We start from the raw sequence: 19,140 nt of genomic DNA on the forward strand, positions 1-19,140 counted from the left end.
ATTCCATTACGCGAGTGTAACTACGATTATAGAGAAACACACGTCATAGTAAGCAAATTTTTTTTTTTATTAATTATGAATTTGCCGATATTGCATCATTCCTCAATCTGATTACGATTACCGAGAAATCTGAAGAACACATCTTTAAACACATCTTTTCGCATAATTGCGTTAATTGTTAGGTTAGGTTAGGTTAAATGCATAATAAAAGGAACGATATCGATCTCATCGACTTCATATGATATGCACGTTATATTCTAATAACCGCAAGTGGCGCAACCGCGATTAATAGAATCATAGCTGGGCTTTTATATGACTAATTAGAGTTTTACAATTGCCAAGTAGTAACGACGAATCGTAAGATCATTAATCGCCATTTAACCGCTTGTCATTGTCTAAAGATCTAGCTATTCGTTAGAAAACTTGAACGATTCCATGATCCACTTTTCATATTTTTAATAGTCAATTATCTTTAAATTGTTGTCCGTTAGAAAGTCCATTAGAGAAATAAAGCAATCGGAAAATAATTTAATTACATGTCACTTATTATTATTATTATTATTATTTAGCAATAATTGTTGGAAATTTAGACATCGTTGGCATAGTTTGTTTTCATAAGAAATTCTTTCGATAATAATGTATCTGAAATGTTAGCCCATTGCAACATAATTAACATAGAACGTAAATGGACGCGATTTTTATATAAAACAGACAAATCGGACAATCGCGTTAATTAAAAGGGGCGCTAGATAAAAGTGAAAACACACGCACGCCGATCTCGTTTCTTGTATGAAATCTTCACGAATGAAAGCAAATGCGTGTTGAGAGACTGCATGTTCATTGTACCCATGTTTCCATGTCCCAGATAAATAATACGGAGATGCAAAGCCTCGATTAAAGGCCTTAATATAAAGGTCACACACGGTCACAAGGAGCAACCTTCCTTTTCGCCGTGATCTTGAAATTAATCAATTTGACCCACTTCCCACCGGCAGGAGGGCTCGTTAAGATACGCGAGAAAACGCCTTCTCACTTTCATGTAAAATCGCGGGAAAATAAAGGCGCATGACGCGCGCATCATGACGAACAATAAGCCGTAATAATAGGCCGTACACGTCCGGTGAAAAATACAGACGAAATGCATACATTTGCAATAAGCGATAGCAAACTCTTTCCAAGTTTGAAAAGGTTGAAAAAGAGTTTGTTTGCGAATTTGTGATTTGGCAAGTTGAATAATCTAAAAAATATCAAGATTATTTTAATAATTAAAAGGAAGTAAAAAAATGTGCCTTTTTTAATAACTTAAATTATATTGTATATAGTAGTATACAGTCTCGTATAAAATATAATTATAAAAAGCGAAGAGAAGGCGAAAAATGGAAAAATTGTCAAGCGTTATGCTATTATGATATATAATTTTAGTCGTATAACGATTACGTATTCGCTATATTTAATATGCCATGCGTTTCGTACAATCATGCCAGAATTGATTCAATCGAATATGTTATACAAATATTATATACATATTATTATTGCGGCTCTCGATTTCAAGTTAATAAATATTAAAATTAAAGCGATAGCTATAATAGAGTTAACGCTTATTAGGAATAATGATCGCGACGCGATGGGGGAAGTGAAGACACTGAAAGTGTCACGATTTCACTATGATCTTCAAGTGTCATATCCCAACTCGATTCCCACTTGAAGCGCACTTGAGAAGAAAATCTTTCGAGTGATTTTCTCTCGCGATTTCCATTTGCACTTTCCATTTGCGCTTCTAGTCTAAAATTTAAGATCGAAAGGTCGATATAAATCATTAAATACAATGGCGCGTTAGAAGGTGAAGTTTTAATTCGACAAAATTCTTCCCGTCGATCTCGCGCATTAACAAGCACGAAACACGTAAGATTGACTGGAACAAAAAATAGGGGGAGATTATATATCTCTACTTTTTCAAAGTTTACGTTCGTGTGTCTCCTACGTGTGTACACTTTCAAAGACTAAAGTTAACGATTTTTTTTTTTTTTTTTTAATAAAGTTGTTCATTTTATAAAAAAATCTCCTTTATAGCAATATAACCGTGAAATGCCACCGAGCCTCAAAATCGTATTCAGCGAACCATATTAAACAAATTAGGATATATTCATTTTCTTTCAGTGAGAATGCACAGAGATTGCGAGAGGAGTTTTATAATACGATGCGGCGCCTAAAAATTTTGTCAAACGAACCAAGGACGACATATATCGACCTTGATAATGCCACGGATCTCTTCTTTCGATGAATCACACGCGGTCACAGACGGTCCAAAATAAGCGCGCCGTCCTTCATTTACATATTTGTAGAATTTCCGACGATCACGGTGGCGATTTTTCTTCGAAATAGAGGTGAAATCTTTTCAGAACAAGTCTCTCGCGATCGTCCCTTGCTCGCTGAGTCAAAGCGTTCGCGGAAAAAAAAAAAAAACAACAAAAACATGCGTATGAATGAACGATATCTTAAAAATATCTTTTCATCATAGGAGGATGTACGATCGACAGATGCATCAGAAAAGACGTCACACAGTGACGACTCGCATTTAAACGATCTGATTCCGTCACAGTCCGAGAATATAATGATGACGTCGCGAAAGAACCGCAAAAGAAGGAATCATAATTGATTTCCAAGAGAAGCAAATCAATTTGATTTGCTTTGCCCAATCTAGCATTATACCCAAGAGGCACAATAGTCGCATAATACAATAGAATAACGATATATATCTTTTTGATTTCTTTATTTTTTTTTTAATTTTATTTATTTATATATTTCATTAGATCATTTAATTATATAAATATATAGACTTTGTATAATAAAAATATATTAGCTATGAGAAATCTTGGTAAATCAATTGTGTATTAGTTAATCTGAAATTTTCACCATTGGCATATGACCCGACCAAACTTTCGTCCACATCCGCCCCGTATTTTGTCGCGTATGACTAGAATGATTAAGTATCCTCGGTACTTTACCATACAATGTCTCGATTTCCCTATTAAATGTCCAGTAGAATTCTCCAGACAATAATTTCGAAACAAGATATTTTTATATATAAATAACGAACAATTATTTCTCGCTATTATAAAAAAATTGAATAAATTTTTTGCAACAGTAAGAAAAGAGAAGCTCGAAATAATGGAATTGTTAAAAAGATCAACATCGTTAATAATCTTCTCTAATAATATAGAGACATTTATTTTATTTGCGATTATTTTTTGTCCCCAACTGTTGTCATAATTAAAATAATGAATATCGCGATATGAGAATACAAATAATTTGTAATTAATCCAATATCAACGTTCTTCCTGCGACAATTGATATACGCGCGCGCGATGCAATTCACACGTTCGCACAAGCGATCACTCACGTGATGATCACTTATGAGTGACATCATTATTCAGAGGTTCGTCGCGCGTGTCTCTGTTTCTCTGGTGTCTTCAGTTTCGGGACAAAATATAGACACGATACTACATGTTATGGATATTAAAGTGAATTAGACACGGATAAAATCCTAATATGCGCATGCGTTATGAATTCGCTTTATACCTAACCTATTATTATTGCGCATTCAAAAGGACCGTTGCTATATCAAATTACTTGATATTAATGGACCATGACTTCTTCTTGGTGAAAGCCAAGAAGAAACTTCTTTCATTTAAATCTTATCAAATAATAATCGTATATCAGATAATCCATTATGTAATAAATTGTAAATTAAAATATGTAATATACATTAACATACAATTATAACATAATATACAATAAATGATATTTTGTTTACATATATAAATTCTAAACAAATAATATTTTTTACTATCCCACAAACGATCTCGTTTATTTATAAGAAACGACAAGGTCGAAAAATTTATGCGAAAAAAAAAAAAAGGATCGAAATGAAATTCCTGACAAATTCAACTTTAGCTAAAAGCTCGTAGCGCGGTTTTTTGCGCAGACGGCGTCATCCGGTAAAAAGTAGGTTTTCCCGTTTCCATTTCCGTCTCGAGCATACGCGATAGACAAGTAAAGATCATGTCTCGCGCGGATCTCTGTCCGGATCATCGCGATAATATAGCAATACGCAACATAAAGCGCCTAAAACTGTTTGAAAAGTGGGACCGTGATTTTTACGAGCACAATAAATGCGTGAGCAATAAATTATCTATGCGTGTATTTTTATATTTTAAATTATCATTTGGTGTAATAAATATCTACATAAATCTGATCTTTTTCCCAAAGACCAATAATGTCTACATATTTATTACATTTAATTTTGTTTCTCTCTATGTAACTACTATCCCAATACACATTATACGGAGGACATTTCGAGAAAGAGACACAAGTAGAAAACAAACGAGATAAAATAGGGGCGAGTAATTTAACTCGACGAACAAACGAACGCCCCTATTTTATTTATCGAAGAATATAAGGCCAACGATGATATATACGCTATCCATTAATCTATGATCTCGGGTGTCATTGGGATGCGACGCATCGCGAAATTGAACGGCTCCAATCAGGCGAATCGCGAGTGCGATGCGTAATCTAAAAGACCATCGAACCTGTCTGATGAGTAGGCAACCGAAGGAGGAACCTCTTCGGTAATTCGTGCCCGTTGTTGATTCGGGCAGGTGAGACCGAAAGAGCAAGAGACACGCGCGGAAAAGACCGCGAATCCGACGGACGAGGTCAAAAGGAAGGGCGAGGTCTGCGAACGGAACAGGACGATGATGGCTTTGGCCGGCAATCGTAACGGCAGAACGACCGGCGACATTGTACACGCGGCACAACAACAACTCTTCCCTTCCTTCGGCGAGGCACAGGCAGTGATAGTAACATCGTAGTAGCGAGGTGCATAGGCGAGTGTGCACCGTTGTCGAGTCACAAACGTCGCGCGTCGTATCGCATCGGTTGCGTCGCATCCCACAGAGAGTGGGACGACACTCTGGCGCAGGGCCAGTAGAGGATCCACCGATATAAAGATCACTGGTCACACGGCGCAGGAAGCTATCGTGCATCGTCGTCGTCCAAGTGCAGTGGGTTAGGCATCTCGAGAACGTCGTAGTGTGTTATGGGAGAAGGGATATATTATCGAAGCGAGTCCTCATCATTGTCGAAGATCTCTTTCGCGCGTGTACTCGTCGATACATGCGCCTAAAGCAGCCAAGTTGTGTCATCTCGGAGCGCATCGAAGGAGGGAGAGATTTCAACCGAAACGGACGCCGATATTATACGGCATTGTTAGACAATCGTGAGTGCATTTTCCTAGTTGTCGCGAGAAAAAAATTTTTCTCCGTGCGATGAGAAAATATATCATTCGGAAAGATTCAGTGTACCATAAGTTAATAGGAGTCCGTTATACAATAATAATTATTTAGCCTCGTGTAACTTATTTAATTACTCGATTAGACGCAATAAAATCGTGTTTATTTTGCCGAAGCAAAGTGAAGCGAAATTAAATTTGAGAATATGTATCTTTTTAAATTTCATTAAATGTCATTATAAATAAATGAATAATAAAATTTTTAAAAATATAATCGAATAACAATATTACTATTTCTCTCTTGGAAAGATTAGATTAAATTTGCTTTTCTGTTTTCCGATTACGCGATCCTCTCGATAATGCACAGTTGACTCCAATGTATCCACATGTATCCACATTCTTCTTAATATGCACAACTTAATGTGCCATTTATCTAACCGACACCAAGGTTTCTTCGACATCTTCCGAGAAACATTAATTATAACGCGCACGGTCATCATGCGCGCCAGGATGTCGGTCATTATTACATATCCATCGTCGCCCGTAGGGAGAACGGATTCACTAATATTCGTATGGGAAGCATGCTATCAAATATTTTTATTTTTATTTCAATATAAAAAAGTTATATGTATGTACTTTGGAATTAAATAGAGTTTACATCGTAGCAAGAAATAGAAGGTGCCGTCGATGGTTCCCGCGTTTCCTTGCTCCAGGCTCTTGGAATATCCGGTCAACCGCAATCTTGCGAAAGTTGGAACTTCCGACACTTTACCGCGACGATAATATAATGCGTTTAATTATTTTCATCTAGTTTCATAAATCATAACGTACTGTCAATAGCTTTCACTTTGACACAAGTCCGGCCAAGAAAAACATTCGGAAGCTAAATATAATCTAGGACGGATCAATCGATCGTTTCTTTCGACCGTCCAATACAATATATTTTTAGAAAGTTCAAAGATCGATGTTAATTTTGCATCATCGATGCGTCAATATTATGTATCTGATGCACAACGTTTTTTTTTTTTTTTTTTTCGAGACCGGAACAGGGATAATAATCGGTATAAATAATCACTGGCTTCATTCGTTTACAATTTAATGTTAAGACCGGTCAGAGAGAGAATCATCATGTATTTAGAATGTTGGATAATTTTTCGCAAATGCGCGAATGACGGCGAAGGAAAGAAAAAACCGGTTGCACAGTTTTTCCAACGTTATAGTCGCTCATCAAATTATGCAATTCGTGCATGAAATCGATGGAAAAAAAAAAAAAAAAAAAAAAAAAAAAAAATAGTGATGGCATAGAGAAAGTGGCGCGTCGCATATTTAGCGAGATCACTAATGGTAACTTTTCGAATCCTTTTCGCTAAAAATACCAAGTAAAAGTACAAAGTTATAAGCACACGTGTGAGTACACGAGTGTATGATATTATTCGCGGCATAATAATCGAGCATTTGTTACGAAATAATATGAAAGCTATTGATTTTTTAGAGCGCAATCGAAGAAAGGAAATGATTGTATCGATATTCGCTTTCATCGAACGCTTCTTTTATAAAACGGTATAAATAAATAAATATCTCGCGCTACTTTCCTCGCAAAGACAACAAGATTTAAGGAACATGTATAGTATATACTTAAGGATCAAATATGAAGTATCTTGCACAATATCGCTTTCACGAATGCATTTCAATCATGGACAACCTTCCGACAAGAGCAAATAAATGGCAACGGCGGCGGAACAGGATCGTGAATGGAACCTTGGACGCGACCTTGCACAGGTCAGCGCTTCCCCTTTCGTCCTTAATTGTAGCTGTGACGTCTAACTTGCAACGAATGAGAGAAACTAACGTAAGGCGTGGGAAATGGCAACGCGAGTAGATAGTAGAAGACGGCGGATAAAAATGGAGAGTTGCGCAATAGGCGACGACGTACACAACACGATAGTATTCGTCTGTCTGGATACTCAAACTGTGATTCATCATCATCATCTGTGGGATAAACCTGTTCGAATTGAAATCCGGCGTGCGATTAAGGCATCAGAAACGAGCCGATTAATACGAGAGAACAATCACGACACGGATACCCGATTGACGACGATGCGAATTCCGATGATCGTGTTTCATATCGCCCGACTGTTTCGCAAACGCGATAAAATCGTGACACGCTATTATCATTTCATTTTCAATGTTTCAATTGTCGGGATTATCGACATTTTTCTTGTTTTAAAGATGAAGAGTCTGTAAAATTATTTCTCAAAGCAATTGCTGGGGGGGGGGGGGGGGGGGAAACACGCAAATAATAATTGTACATACTTTGCCAAGTACATTCGAGAGTATAGAGTTGCAAGATTTACAATTCGTACTATTCTGACAGGTAAACAGTCGTGCCAATGTATACGAGTTGAAAATGCACGGGACTAACCAGCTGAATGAGATTAGCATAGATGTATTTATTGTACAAATTATTACGCCATGAAGGTTTTCGCAGCCATTCGCCGAGCTTTAACGCGAGATGGTTGTGGTTTGTTTGACCTATTTCTTTGAATTTTTCGCCAATCAAGTTTGATCATCTTGTTGCCTCTCGAGGCATGAAGGTCGCTTCGATCGAAGAAAATATTATTGCTAAAAATCGGGAGTACCCTTGATTTTTATAGTCTTAAGAATATCGACAAATTATACTCAAATTTTTTTTCTTAAAAAATGCAAATCACTTCATGACTCGCGAAATTGGGCCGTTGACCTTATTGGACGACGGGTATGAACGTAAACCGGTATTCATATCCATATTCACCATCTACTATCATAATGCATTCTGTGTGTATGTGTATATCGAAAGATTATCGATGCTATGCAAATTTCGCGGTGAACATAAAACGAGATTCTACTATAACTTTACGATAACGAAATACAAGTAGTGATCAAATACCATTAAAAAAAAAAAACACTTGCCAAAATAGTAAAATATAATACTACTTTACATGATCCACAAAATCACACATCTGCTCCAAATGTCATCGTTGAGATGATTTTAACATATACAAAAGATACATAAAATATATACATATAATTAATACGGGATATAATTTAACGAGCTAAATAAAGAATTATTTATCTCGGAATATTTTTTTCAAGGAAACTTCCGGTCCGCCTTGACTATACTACCTAATTCCATACTCAAGGATAATTACACCATCATCCCACCAATAAATAAGATGAAAATGAAGAAGAAATGAAATCGCTCCGCAGAACAAGAGTTACAATTAACTTGTATATAATAATGCGTGTTCGAGAAGACCTCTAATAAGGGAGAAAGACACCGTCGTGATTCCGTGATTCCGTCTCTAGACTTTCCATCGATAAACGTAAGAGGAATTTATTTGCGACGAAATCCCAGTCGTCGACCCGAAGAAATACCGCTCGTGCGCATTTTACATTCGCCTGCTTATACAATACGCCGTTAGGATTGTCCCGCTGCGCGAACAATTACCGGTAAGAGCCATCTCAAGAGCGAGATGCGGTCGATGCCGTAATCCGTTGCGAGAGGTGGCCCCGGGATGAGCGAGACGAGACGAGCAGATTATGCAAGCAAGCAAGCGCGCGCGCGCGCGCGGTCTGCCTCTACCGGCGAAGCAAGCCGGTCAATGCCAAGGTATTCTACTCTTGGGTTTGCTACTCTTCCCTGTCATTCTTATATCGCTGATTTCTTCAGCGCCATAGAGCCGCGAGGGAGATTCACCTCCAACTCATACTCGCACCGATAATCATCATTCGACGACACGATGCTGCACGAATGCTACGTGACACAGTGTATTCATAGATTGAACATTTCAATGCGCGATGTGTGTTAATCCCATGTGCAAAGACAATCAGACAATTATAATTGCAGAGTAATGGAATATTATTAGACTAGTATTGTATATAATAAATTCACTTAATCATATCTCTCCATTAAAGAAGCAAAACTTGTTAACTTTTAAGAAATTGCGATTGTGATATCATATTCACGTCACAATATTGATAAAAATAATCAATGCGCAACGCGAGCAAAAGAGTAATACCCGTATTCATAGTCCGTCCTTGAGGAATAAGGATTCCTTGTTCCTCGTTCCATGTTTCATAAACTTTCCTTGACCGAACAAGGAATCTTATTGGCTCCCTTATCTCAAGGAAGGTCACGAGCTTCCTTGAGGAGTGATGCGACCTTTTTAGCAGACAATACGCAGAATATAACCAAATGTAACCTCCAAAAGTTAGTTTCGTTACATTTGTGGTTTTGTGGTTATTTGTTGTCGCGCTCTCAAACTGAAAGTGTATAAAGAGTGTAAAAAGAGATAATGGACAATGAATTTTTAAATGATTCTGACGATGAATTTGAAGACGAAAATCCAGAGAATCGGATTCTGTGGCGGATTCCGAAAAGATACATTCGCGATTGGGAAAATCCCGTGGAATTTTTTGAAGATACGAAAAAGTTTTCATATGTATTATATGAAATTAGTTGCAGGCAGCATAAAACGGTGCTGCCTCCAGTCGGTCACTAAAAATCCCTAAAATATTCCTTCCTTCTGAAAGGGAGACTCGCGAGGTCCATCTATGAAGCAAGGTGGCCTTGCAGATTCAAGGAATCCTTCATGGAGGCTTCCTCCGTCCTTAAAATAAGAAAGGACTATGAATACGGGTATAAGACTAATAATAAATTAAATTCATATATGTTTGAATTGCTTTAGAAAAGCTTTAAGAAAGCGCAATCTACATATACAGAAGAATGTGAGGTATATAATAAAATATCCAATAGTGCTAATTTAATTCACGAGTACCGATAATTTGAGATGACGCATTAATATTGTATGTATATGGCATCGAGTGCAACGTATATATCGAGTGTCTAACAATAAGTAACACAGACAATCAGGCTTATCCTTGTTTCTAAAAGTAATGGATACAACTCCTTCTTTATGCCGAAACACCTAATGCAGGCGTTAAGGAAGAAATATAACAAATTGTATATTTATCAATAATTTATCGTGTAACTTATCGAATGATTCGAGCTGTGCATAAAACAGTTACAAATAGAAGCTAATAGAAGATTGTTAAATAAAGAAGCAACCGCGCGAACCCCAAAGGCGTGTCAAGGCACGTTAGGATGCCGTTAATAAAGTCAATTGTCGATTTCCTGTGAGCGAAAAGGTGTGTCTTCTCACTGGTTTCGAGTAGCCCAAAAGTTTCTACGCGTGCTTGTAAAATCGTTATGCGAACGAGCGACGGTGTCGAAAATCATTCTCGGCAGCACTCTCGAGGAATTAATCCTGCTCAGCGAGCACAACGCGAAATAAAAAGGAAAGTAACCGAAAGCGTAAATTCGATTAACGGATAACGGATAGATCCGCGTATAAGTATAAGTTTATGTTACAAGATACTCGTCGATAAAGTGTACGAATAACAGAAATCGATACTTTCCGTTGATTATAAAATATACAAAGAGACATAATCGTGTTTTTAATAGTAACAAAACTAGAAACGTTTCCAGTGTTTAATGTTAAGATAACACTGTAGCTCTGTGAATCATGTTACGATCGGTACAATCTACCTCGACAAAACCAATGGATATCTATCTGATGAATCAACTCGAATCAACTTGTTTCGCAAAGAGATTTCGTCCCGCCACTCATCCGGCCTTTCTCATTCTCGCGCAACTAGTGCGACGATGGCTCAATGTCGTTTTATTATGGAATACTCAAGACTTTGATAATCCCCGCCTTCGCAAGGTCGGCTTCTGTTATATTCCGGGATTTATTAATTTATGACAGAGGAAATTGCACGTTCGAATAACGTTTTTTTTTTTTTTTTTTTTTTTTTTAAGCGAAAACGATAAATATTTTATGATATATTGTAGAAGCAGATGTATAATTATTATGCAATTATTAGATGCATAAAATTGTAATAAATTTTATAATAAGTGCATGAAAATAATTTATAATTAAAAGGAAAAAAATTATCTTTATCTTTTCGACTTTTAAAACTGTCACGTAATAAGTATAATTATTATGTCTACTCGAAACTAGTTTCCGACTTTTTCCAAAACAATCTATTGTATACTTATCGCCACGGCTGCGAATAGTCTGATTCTAAACATTTACTAGAGCAGGTCTCGCAAAGATAATGTAAAACAGCACCTGCCAGCAGCAGTGAATTCGTGTCTCGAATATCGTTCGAGTTTCATCGTGCGAAATCAGGTCGCCCTCTATTTTGACAACGTATCGCATTCGTCTCCAATCTCTACTCATTTGCAATAATCTCATTTACAAAGCCATTAACACGGCCATTATCAGGAATGCTGTGTGGAATACGCGAGACAGAGACACGAGATGATTATTCAGAATTCTTCGATACCATACGAACAAAGCTCTAACAATAAGTTAATAATATCGGATCTGGGCGGCTTGAAGTCGGCGAACCGATTCAAGATTGCAATTTCGGTGAATGAACCGAGAATTGCCTATTCGGCAAATTTTTATATATGGAAGAATCGCGTGTCAAGACTGGAGGCAGCAAAACTCGACGACGAAGACAGAATATACTCTGTGGGTGTGATTTATGAGCATATTGAGCGCGCGCTTATTGCCGGTACAAAAAGGTTTTCTTACCGGATGATTAGGCAATCGCACGGATAATCCAAGCAAGATAATCGCTCATAAAAAGTAAGCGAATCGAATATCTGAGAATTCCGACGAAAGTGAAAGGGATCCCGCGATATTACCCCCGTTTATTGTACTTTTCCAAGTTACGTGGTCATCCCCTTTGTGGCGCAAAGGCAGTGTAACCAGCGACGCTGAAATAGAATGCCAGAAGATACCAAGCAACGATCTAATTACGATCGTTAATCGTACGCGAATCGAACGCGGCTTCCTCCTTTCCCTCCATCGTGGAACATCGCGCACACACGTATACGCGTTACCGCCTGGAAATGGCCGCCACCTTTTCCCCGACAAACGCGTCGTCCTTGGGGGACCCGGGGCATCCAAGAGAGGGTTATGAAAATCCGCCAGTCACGTGTACCATGCCGGTACGAGCGGTTATACCGCGGTTCTGTCAAAGTCCGACACGTTTTTCTAATCGTATCGTACACCCCGATCGAAATACCGAAAACACGTGGCCGTTTTTTTTTTTTTTTTTTTTTATTCGTGTGTAAAATTGACAAACAACACGCGCGTTCGTATTGGAGAAAGACTAATATTCAAGAAGATTTATTCAAATATGGAAAGGAACACGATGCACATGGAAAATGCGTGTCATAAACTGATCGAGAACAATCGAAAATCCGTTCATGAGATGTAATTGCGACGCAATTTTTGACAAGATAAAACATTAATTATTCGTTCATAATGTGGATAGTGTCGGTTAAATGTTAAAGAATATATTATAAATCGTAGAATAAACTCATTAGTGAGCGTGTATAATAAGAACTTTTTTTATCCATTTCTCATTTATCAAAGTGTAGTGGAAAAAAAAAAAAAAAACAACTCAATCTACAGTTTTAATATCTATAATCTATATAATTTTAAAATAGCTTGCTTTCTGTTATTTTAATTAATTCTGGAATTTGAATGATTCAAACATTCATTGAAAATTGAAAATGTTATTCAAACAAAATAATGATTACAAAAATTGACAATGAATAGTATATCTAATATCTTTATATCTTATATTATCTCCATGTTATATAATATTCGTGATAAATGACGCGGTAAATCCTTTTCACAAATGTTAAGGACACGTTGACGGATTTCGTCGCGCACATCATTAGTGTTGGAATATAAATGTCTTTTACCGATTCCACCTGCATGGATAAATACCGATATTCCGTCACCTATATAGTTGGCGTAGATTAAGTAGTTGTTTGCGCGGAGAAATCGAGTAGTGCACTCACGTAAGATGAAAACTTGCGTCTCTATCTCGTCGGCCTGACCACCACCTTGCAAGTTCTATAGCGCCTGACAGTTCAATTACAGCAATTCAACGACATACCAGAAATCCTGGTAAATGTTTGTCATACCGTTCCGGATGCAGGGAAAAAGGTACAATCTGATTTTCGCGTCTATTAAATGGATACGATTTGAAAAGAGTTTTAGAGCAATTATGAAAATGAAAATTAAATAATTACATCAATCACCGAAATTAATATTTATAAACTCAGGATTAATCGTGCAATACTTTATATAGGTAGGTATTACGAGCTTATATTTTAATCATATTACCCCCCCCCCGCATAACGTTATTTATATAACAACTTTCTATTTATATCAATTCTAAAGTGAGTGAAATTGATTGAATATATCAAAATAGCGTAGGATGCATCATCCTTCGCGGATAAACGAATCGGAGGAAACTAGAGTAGAAATTTTCAGAAAAGTATCGAGATAGGCAAAGTGCGACGTCCGCGAAGCTGTCGGAAGCGCATTATCGTGTTGCTCATGCCAGCGTTACTTCCGCAAATTTACCCGACCACGTTGCAATGTTGCGGCAATGCGCTCGTATATGCGCTACTAATGCATCGGCAAACCAAGAGAGAGAGAGAGAGAGAGACATATGTACAATATATACGAGTACCTACAGAAACCTACATTGCTCCGGTTCGTTACTTGTCAGTCGCAAGTCATTACGAGAGTCGGCTGATCTACTCCGGTGACCCCCCGTGAATGTTTGTCGACCGTTCACCGATCTGTTCGCCAGAGAAAGGCGTGGCGGCACCCCCCTTCCCCCCTCCCCCCCCTCAATATCGCAAATTCTCATATCATTGCGATCGGCGGAATTAACGAATTTTCCGAATGCACGAACAAAGTCTCGGAAGATTAATCGTGCGATTTACAAAAATTTCATCTCACGACATCGCCAACAATTTTAAATTACTCATCTAATAAATGTCAAATGATGCAATATTTTAATATTTGTTTAATTTGCTAAAATACATCTAGTATCCTCTATCCTCTAATATGTTGAAAATATTTCAAAGATTTTCAATGATACAATTTTTGGTCAAATAATAATAATAGAGAGTCATAACTAACATATTCCTCTGTTCCGATAAGAAATTAAATTGCAGGAGGATTAGTAATTTGGCTAGAACGCGAATAAACATACGTTTTGTTCGCCATTTAATTGGCATTGTTGTGACGCAATTAGATCCTTGACATACGATCCTAGAAATACGCGCGCTACATCTACCTACCGACTTCTATTATATGCAATTCCGGTCATTTGTGAATAATAAACTATTTTCCATCGTGTGTGGGGGCGAATCTTTTTACTGACCTATTAAACACAAAAAATCATTTCATGCAACATAAAGAATAAAACATACTTCAAAAGATTACGTACTTTCTCATTGTACTCTCTCGCGTCGGCGAGAGATAAAAATAACCGAGAGATAAAAATATTGTACCATTCTCTGATCGTGTTATAAAAATAGATACATATATGTAAAACAAGTGAGATGAATAATACGAATACTTTTTATTTTCAGATGACGCGTCTGATATTATTTCCACGGAGGTTGCCACTAGCTCTAATTCTAATAGCGGTATATAGCGCGACGATAACGGAATCGTCGACGAACAGGGAAAGAGGACACGTCGGTATCGAAGAATCTAGTCATCAAGCATTGAACATCAAGGAACAATCAGACAATCGGAGCGAGGGTTTGTCGAGCAGCACGACCAACAACGAGATTACCGCGGAACCCGGAAAGAAAGTATCTCACCGTCTAATCGGGGGTCACCTAAGAGTCGATACGCCAAAACGCCATGACGGCGGCGAGTCACTATGGGACGATGGAATTCTCCTGTCAGCAGCCGGCAACGGCAAGGAGGGGAAAAGCACTCGCGGCAACGGCGGCAACGATGACGAGGACGAGAAAAAAACGCTCTCTCAACAGGTCAAGGAGGGCAAGTACGGCCTCATACAGAACGAGATTTACGCCCATCAGCCGAAACGGCCCGGTATTATTAGCTATCTCGGCAATCCTGAGGTGCCGAGAGACACGAGGGAAAATCTGGGTGGTCTCGACGAAGAGGAGATCTGGTTGGCCGAGAATCACGTACTAGTGCTGAGAGGCGGGAAATTTCCCCAACACGAGCAGGACGGTCAACAACAACAACAACAACAACAACAAAGCAGCGACAATACGCAATGGCCGAAATGGCCGCCTATCGATGATTACAAGGCGCCGAAACGGCAGGTCAAGATACCAGCGCGGCCCAAGGTACCGCCGCCCTTTCCGGTACAGCTCGCGGATGGGGAACCGATACGGATCATCAGGCCGAACGGCACCGCGGAGGAAATTAGCAACGGCACCCTCGATTACAGCACAGATCCTCTCTACACGCAGGGATTATTACCGGGGGAGGGCCCGTTCTTCGCTATCGCCTCAAATGGCACAATATTCAACCCAGACCTCGGTCCTCCGCGAAACTTTTCCATCGACGAGAAGTCGATTAGAGGTAAAAATGGCCAAGAAAAGGAAATAAAAGCCGAACAACCTCAGGCGCCTGGTGTTGATCCGCCCTTCTATCACGCCATACCGCCCGGAGCGATCTTCGTGGCACCGCCGAGTAATCAGTCGGATTACGACGAGGAAGATCAGTCCATCTATTATCCGCCGCCGTATAGTTTTTATTATCCGCAAGATAATACGACGGCTGTACCGCCAGGGCCGCTAGTGCCTGGCATCATATTGCCGCCGCCACCCGATTTCTTTTCCGCTCTAGATGACAAAAAGACAAGCACGAAAAAGTATACGAAGCGGCCTACGACGATTACAACTTGGACAAGACCAACCTATTTGCCACCGAGAAAGTTTACGACTAAACAATATAAAGCTTCATCTATACTACCAACCTCGATAACCGAGACAACAACTTCTTCTTCTTCTTCTTCTTCTTCTTCTTCTTCTTCTTCTTCTTCATCATCATCATCGGTAACTGCAAAGATGTCTTTCGATCGTACAAAGAGTAGGAATGTGTCGAGCGCTTTTACACCTAAACAAAGAACCATGCCCAATGCAGATATCACGACAAGGACTTTTGGAAAATCGCACACTCTCAAGAATACCGAGATATACACTATCAGTCCCGTAAATGGAAATCAAGTATCTGAAGCGATGACCCAACAGAACGACTGGTCTACTTTAGTGAGCGGCAAAGTGCCGGTTCTCGCGTATTATCCTTCAACCACCCAATCGTCAATAAAATTGGATCGTCCGGTGGAGGTGACGCCGGCCTCTATAAAGAGCATCATCACTACTACTACTACTAGTCAACCAGGTCGATCTCGTAATCATGCGTCCTATTACTTCTACGAGGAATCGAACGACGAAAATTCAGCGAAATCGTCGCCCGTTTATTATGAGACTACTACCATGAAATCCCCGTTACACTACGACGAGGAGACGTCGCGACCTCGACAATCTGAGCAAAAGAAGCATTATTACGCCGTCGAGACGATCGCGGCACAAGAGATTCCCAAGGATTACAAGACGAAACTCATCGATAGCATCGTCAAGAATTCACACACGTTCCAATACACCGACAGCTCGGAAGTCACGTCTTCGAGATTGAACGCCAATTCGGCACAGGATCAGAGCCAACATATGTTAGCCGACAAAGCACCTGTATATTATCAGCCCGTATCTGCGCGTCCGTTGCAAACCTACTACACGACTACGAAGCCGTATACTCAAGCCTATTATCGTCAGAGCACGAAGCCTAAGCCGATTTATCAATACAGTTTCCAGGTGGCGGATTATACGAAACGCGGCAGTAATCAGAGATCGCCATACTATAGTACAGAGCAACAGAACGTATACAACGAGTATCAGGATCAGGTCAAGCCGAGCAATCAACAATATGATTACCAAGATATCGATTCGCCATCGCGACAACAGAAACGCATACCGTATAAGATACAACGTCCGATTTATTCCACGAGCACCGCTGCTTATCCGATCGTAGACACAACGTCCAATCCACAACACGCGTATTTCACGCCGCAGGACGAGAAATTGTTGGATGACGTTACGAAAGAATACTTTACGATCTTCGGCAAGAAACTATCGGGTGCCGAGATATCAAGCACGACTCCGATTTATGGAAGGTCGAGCAGTGTCACGGAGAAGCCCGACCATAATGCTTATAAGACTGGTGGTCGACCAGTGACTTACAAAACGCCCAATGTCAAAGTTCAATATGGAGACCAATCACAACGACCCTATTCTCTCAAGGACGACACCCTCGTGAATTACCAAAGACCTTTGCCGCCCATCAATCCGGACAGTGAGTTCATCGAGATAATCGATGAACCTAAACGTCCGCCGAAACAGCCGTCGTCGCCGTCAGCCAACTACGAATTGCGAGCGAATAACTACCGATTGCAAAATCGGAGAGTTCAACAGCACGGTCCGACCTCGCGTTACACAGTGCAAAACACAATACAGCCGACCACCAATGGAAATACCAACAATTTCATATCCCTCTCCGAGTCCCGGGAGGAGCTAGAAGATATTCAGGAGCCCGTGTCGCTACTAAGCGACATTGAGGTCAACTACAGAAATCCGCGTCCGCCTGTAAATCCCGATGCTGAATTCATCGATCCCGTTTCACTGCAGGATAATCGTTCGGACAATCCGAACGCGTATTTCGCGTACCAATTACCCGGCGACGTCGGTCACTTTTACTTCCTGACACCGCGGGCCATCGCGCAACGGCAGGCTCGAAACGGTGGATACGTATATCCGAAGCCGAGAGGACCGAAATTGAGACGGAAACGTTAGCCAAGCTAACGTTTGAGCGCGCATCTCGTCGCACGTTTTCAACGGCAGGCCATAATCTCGCGGATGTCCAACGCGATGTTATCATCATCGCACGTGTACTATTAACATATTTATTGTATCTGTAAATACGAATTGTGACTAAGTTAGATAATTATAGTTACGCTGTTTTATGAGAAATGCTTAATTTATTACCGCAACCCGACTCTCCCGCCCTAGAACGATATAGGTATGCGACCGCATTTGAATGTGCTAATTGTGTTATGCGCGCATCGTCTTTGCGTATTTGCATATTGTCTGTGATTAATAATAAAATATTACATGTATATATATATATATATATAATCTATAATTACGACATTAGTCTAACCGTCTAATCTAACGCGTGTATATACATAGTTTTGCGAATTTTTTCAAATTGTTCTCAATATATCAAATAAAATTAAATCAAACAAAGGATACGTAAAATAATAAGTATTGTTGTGTGAATCTCTATCAGATACAATTTGAGAGTCTTAGAGTTTTTTTTTTTTTTTTTTTTTTTTTTTTAATGAATTGATATACATATTATCCCGTATATATAATACATATATTAATATGTTCTATAAATTTTGTATTAATCATATTACTTGTACAATAATTCTTAGTAAATTCATTTAAGACAAGATATCTTTGAAAATTATTGAACCAATATGCCAATAAAAATCACGATATATATATATATATATATATATATATATATATATATATATATATATATATATATTCAATATAATATTAGTTAATATTTTAATTAAATATTTATAAAAAGTATATTCTAAAGTGATTCTAAAGTGATTCAAAAAGCGACATAGAGATATAGATATAATTTCAACTCTTCCTCTGATATTAATATTATTACTATTATTATTATTATTATTATTATTAATCTTTATACGTAGATATATCTTTTCAATATTTAATTTATAAATCTAATGATATACAAAGAAGCAAAATGATAATGCTTAACATTAGAAAATATATAATA

General features: G+C 38.7%; 2 protein-coding genes across 3 annotated transcripts in view; one reads left to right on the forward strand and one right to left on the reverse strand.

The window, feature by feature from the left end:
- The window catches only part of Naa15-16 (N-alpha-acetyltransferase 15/16), a 33,794-nt gene that overhangs the window by 11,874 nt on the left and 2,780 nt on the right, over window positions 1-19,140 (reverse strand). The window lies entirely within an intron of this gene.
- Window positions 4,896-18,552, forward strand: LOC138942117 (uncharacterized). Of its 2 annotated transcripts, none has more exons than XM_070312160.1 (2): window positions 4,896-5,281; window positions 14,814-18,552. In XM_070312160.1, exon 2 carries the CDS (start codon window positions 14,814-14,816, stop codon window positions 18,114-18,116), a length of 3,303 nt encoding a protein of 1,100 aa, XP_070168261.1. In that variant the 5' UTR covers window positions 4,896-5,281; the 3' UTR covers window positions 18,117-18,552. The 2 variants fall into 2 exon arrangements, with proteins under 2 accessions (XP_070168261.1, XP_070168262.1); XM_070312161.1 differs by lacking the exon at window positions 4,896-5,281 and adding an exon at window positions 13,190-13,368.

The sequence above is a fragment of the Polyergus mexicanus genome, unplaced genomic scaffold (genome assembly GCF_030449975.1).
Source record: "Polyergus mexicanus isolate NDT 795.1 unplaced genomic scaffold, iyPolMexi1.0 SCAF_21, whole genome shotgun sequence".
Lineage (NCBI taxonomy): Eukaryota > Metazoa > Arthropoda > Insecta > Hymenoptera > Formicidae > Polyergus > Polyergus mexicanus.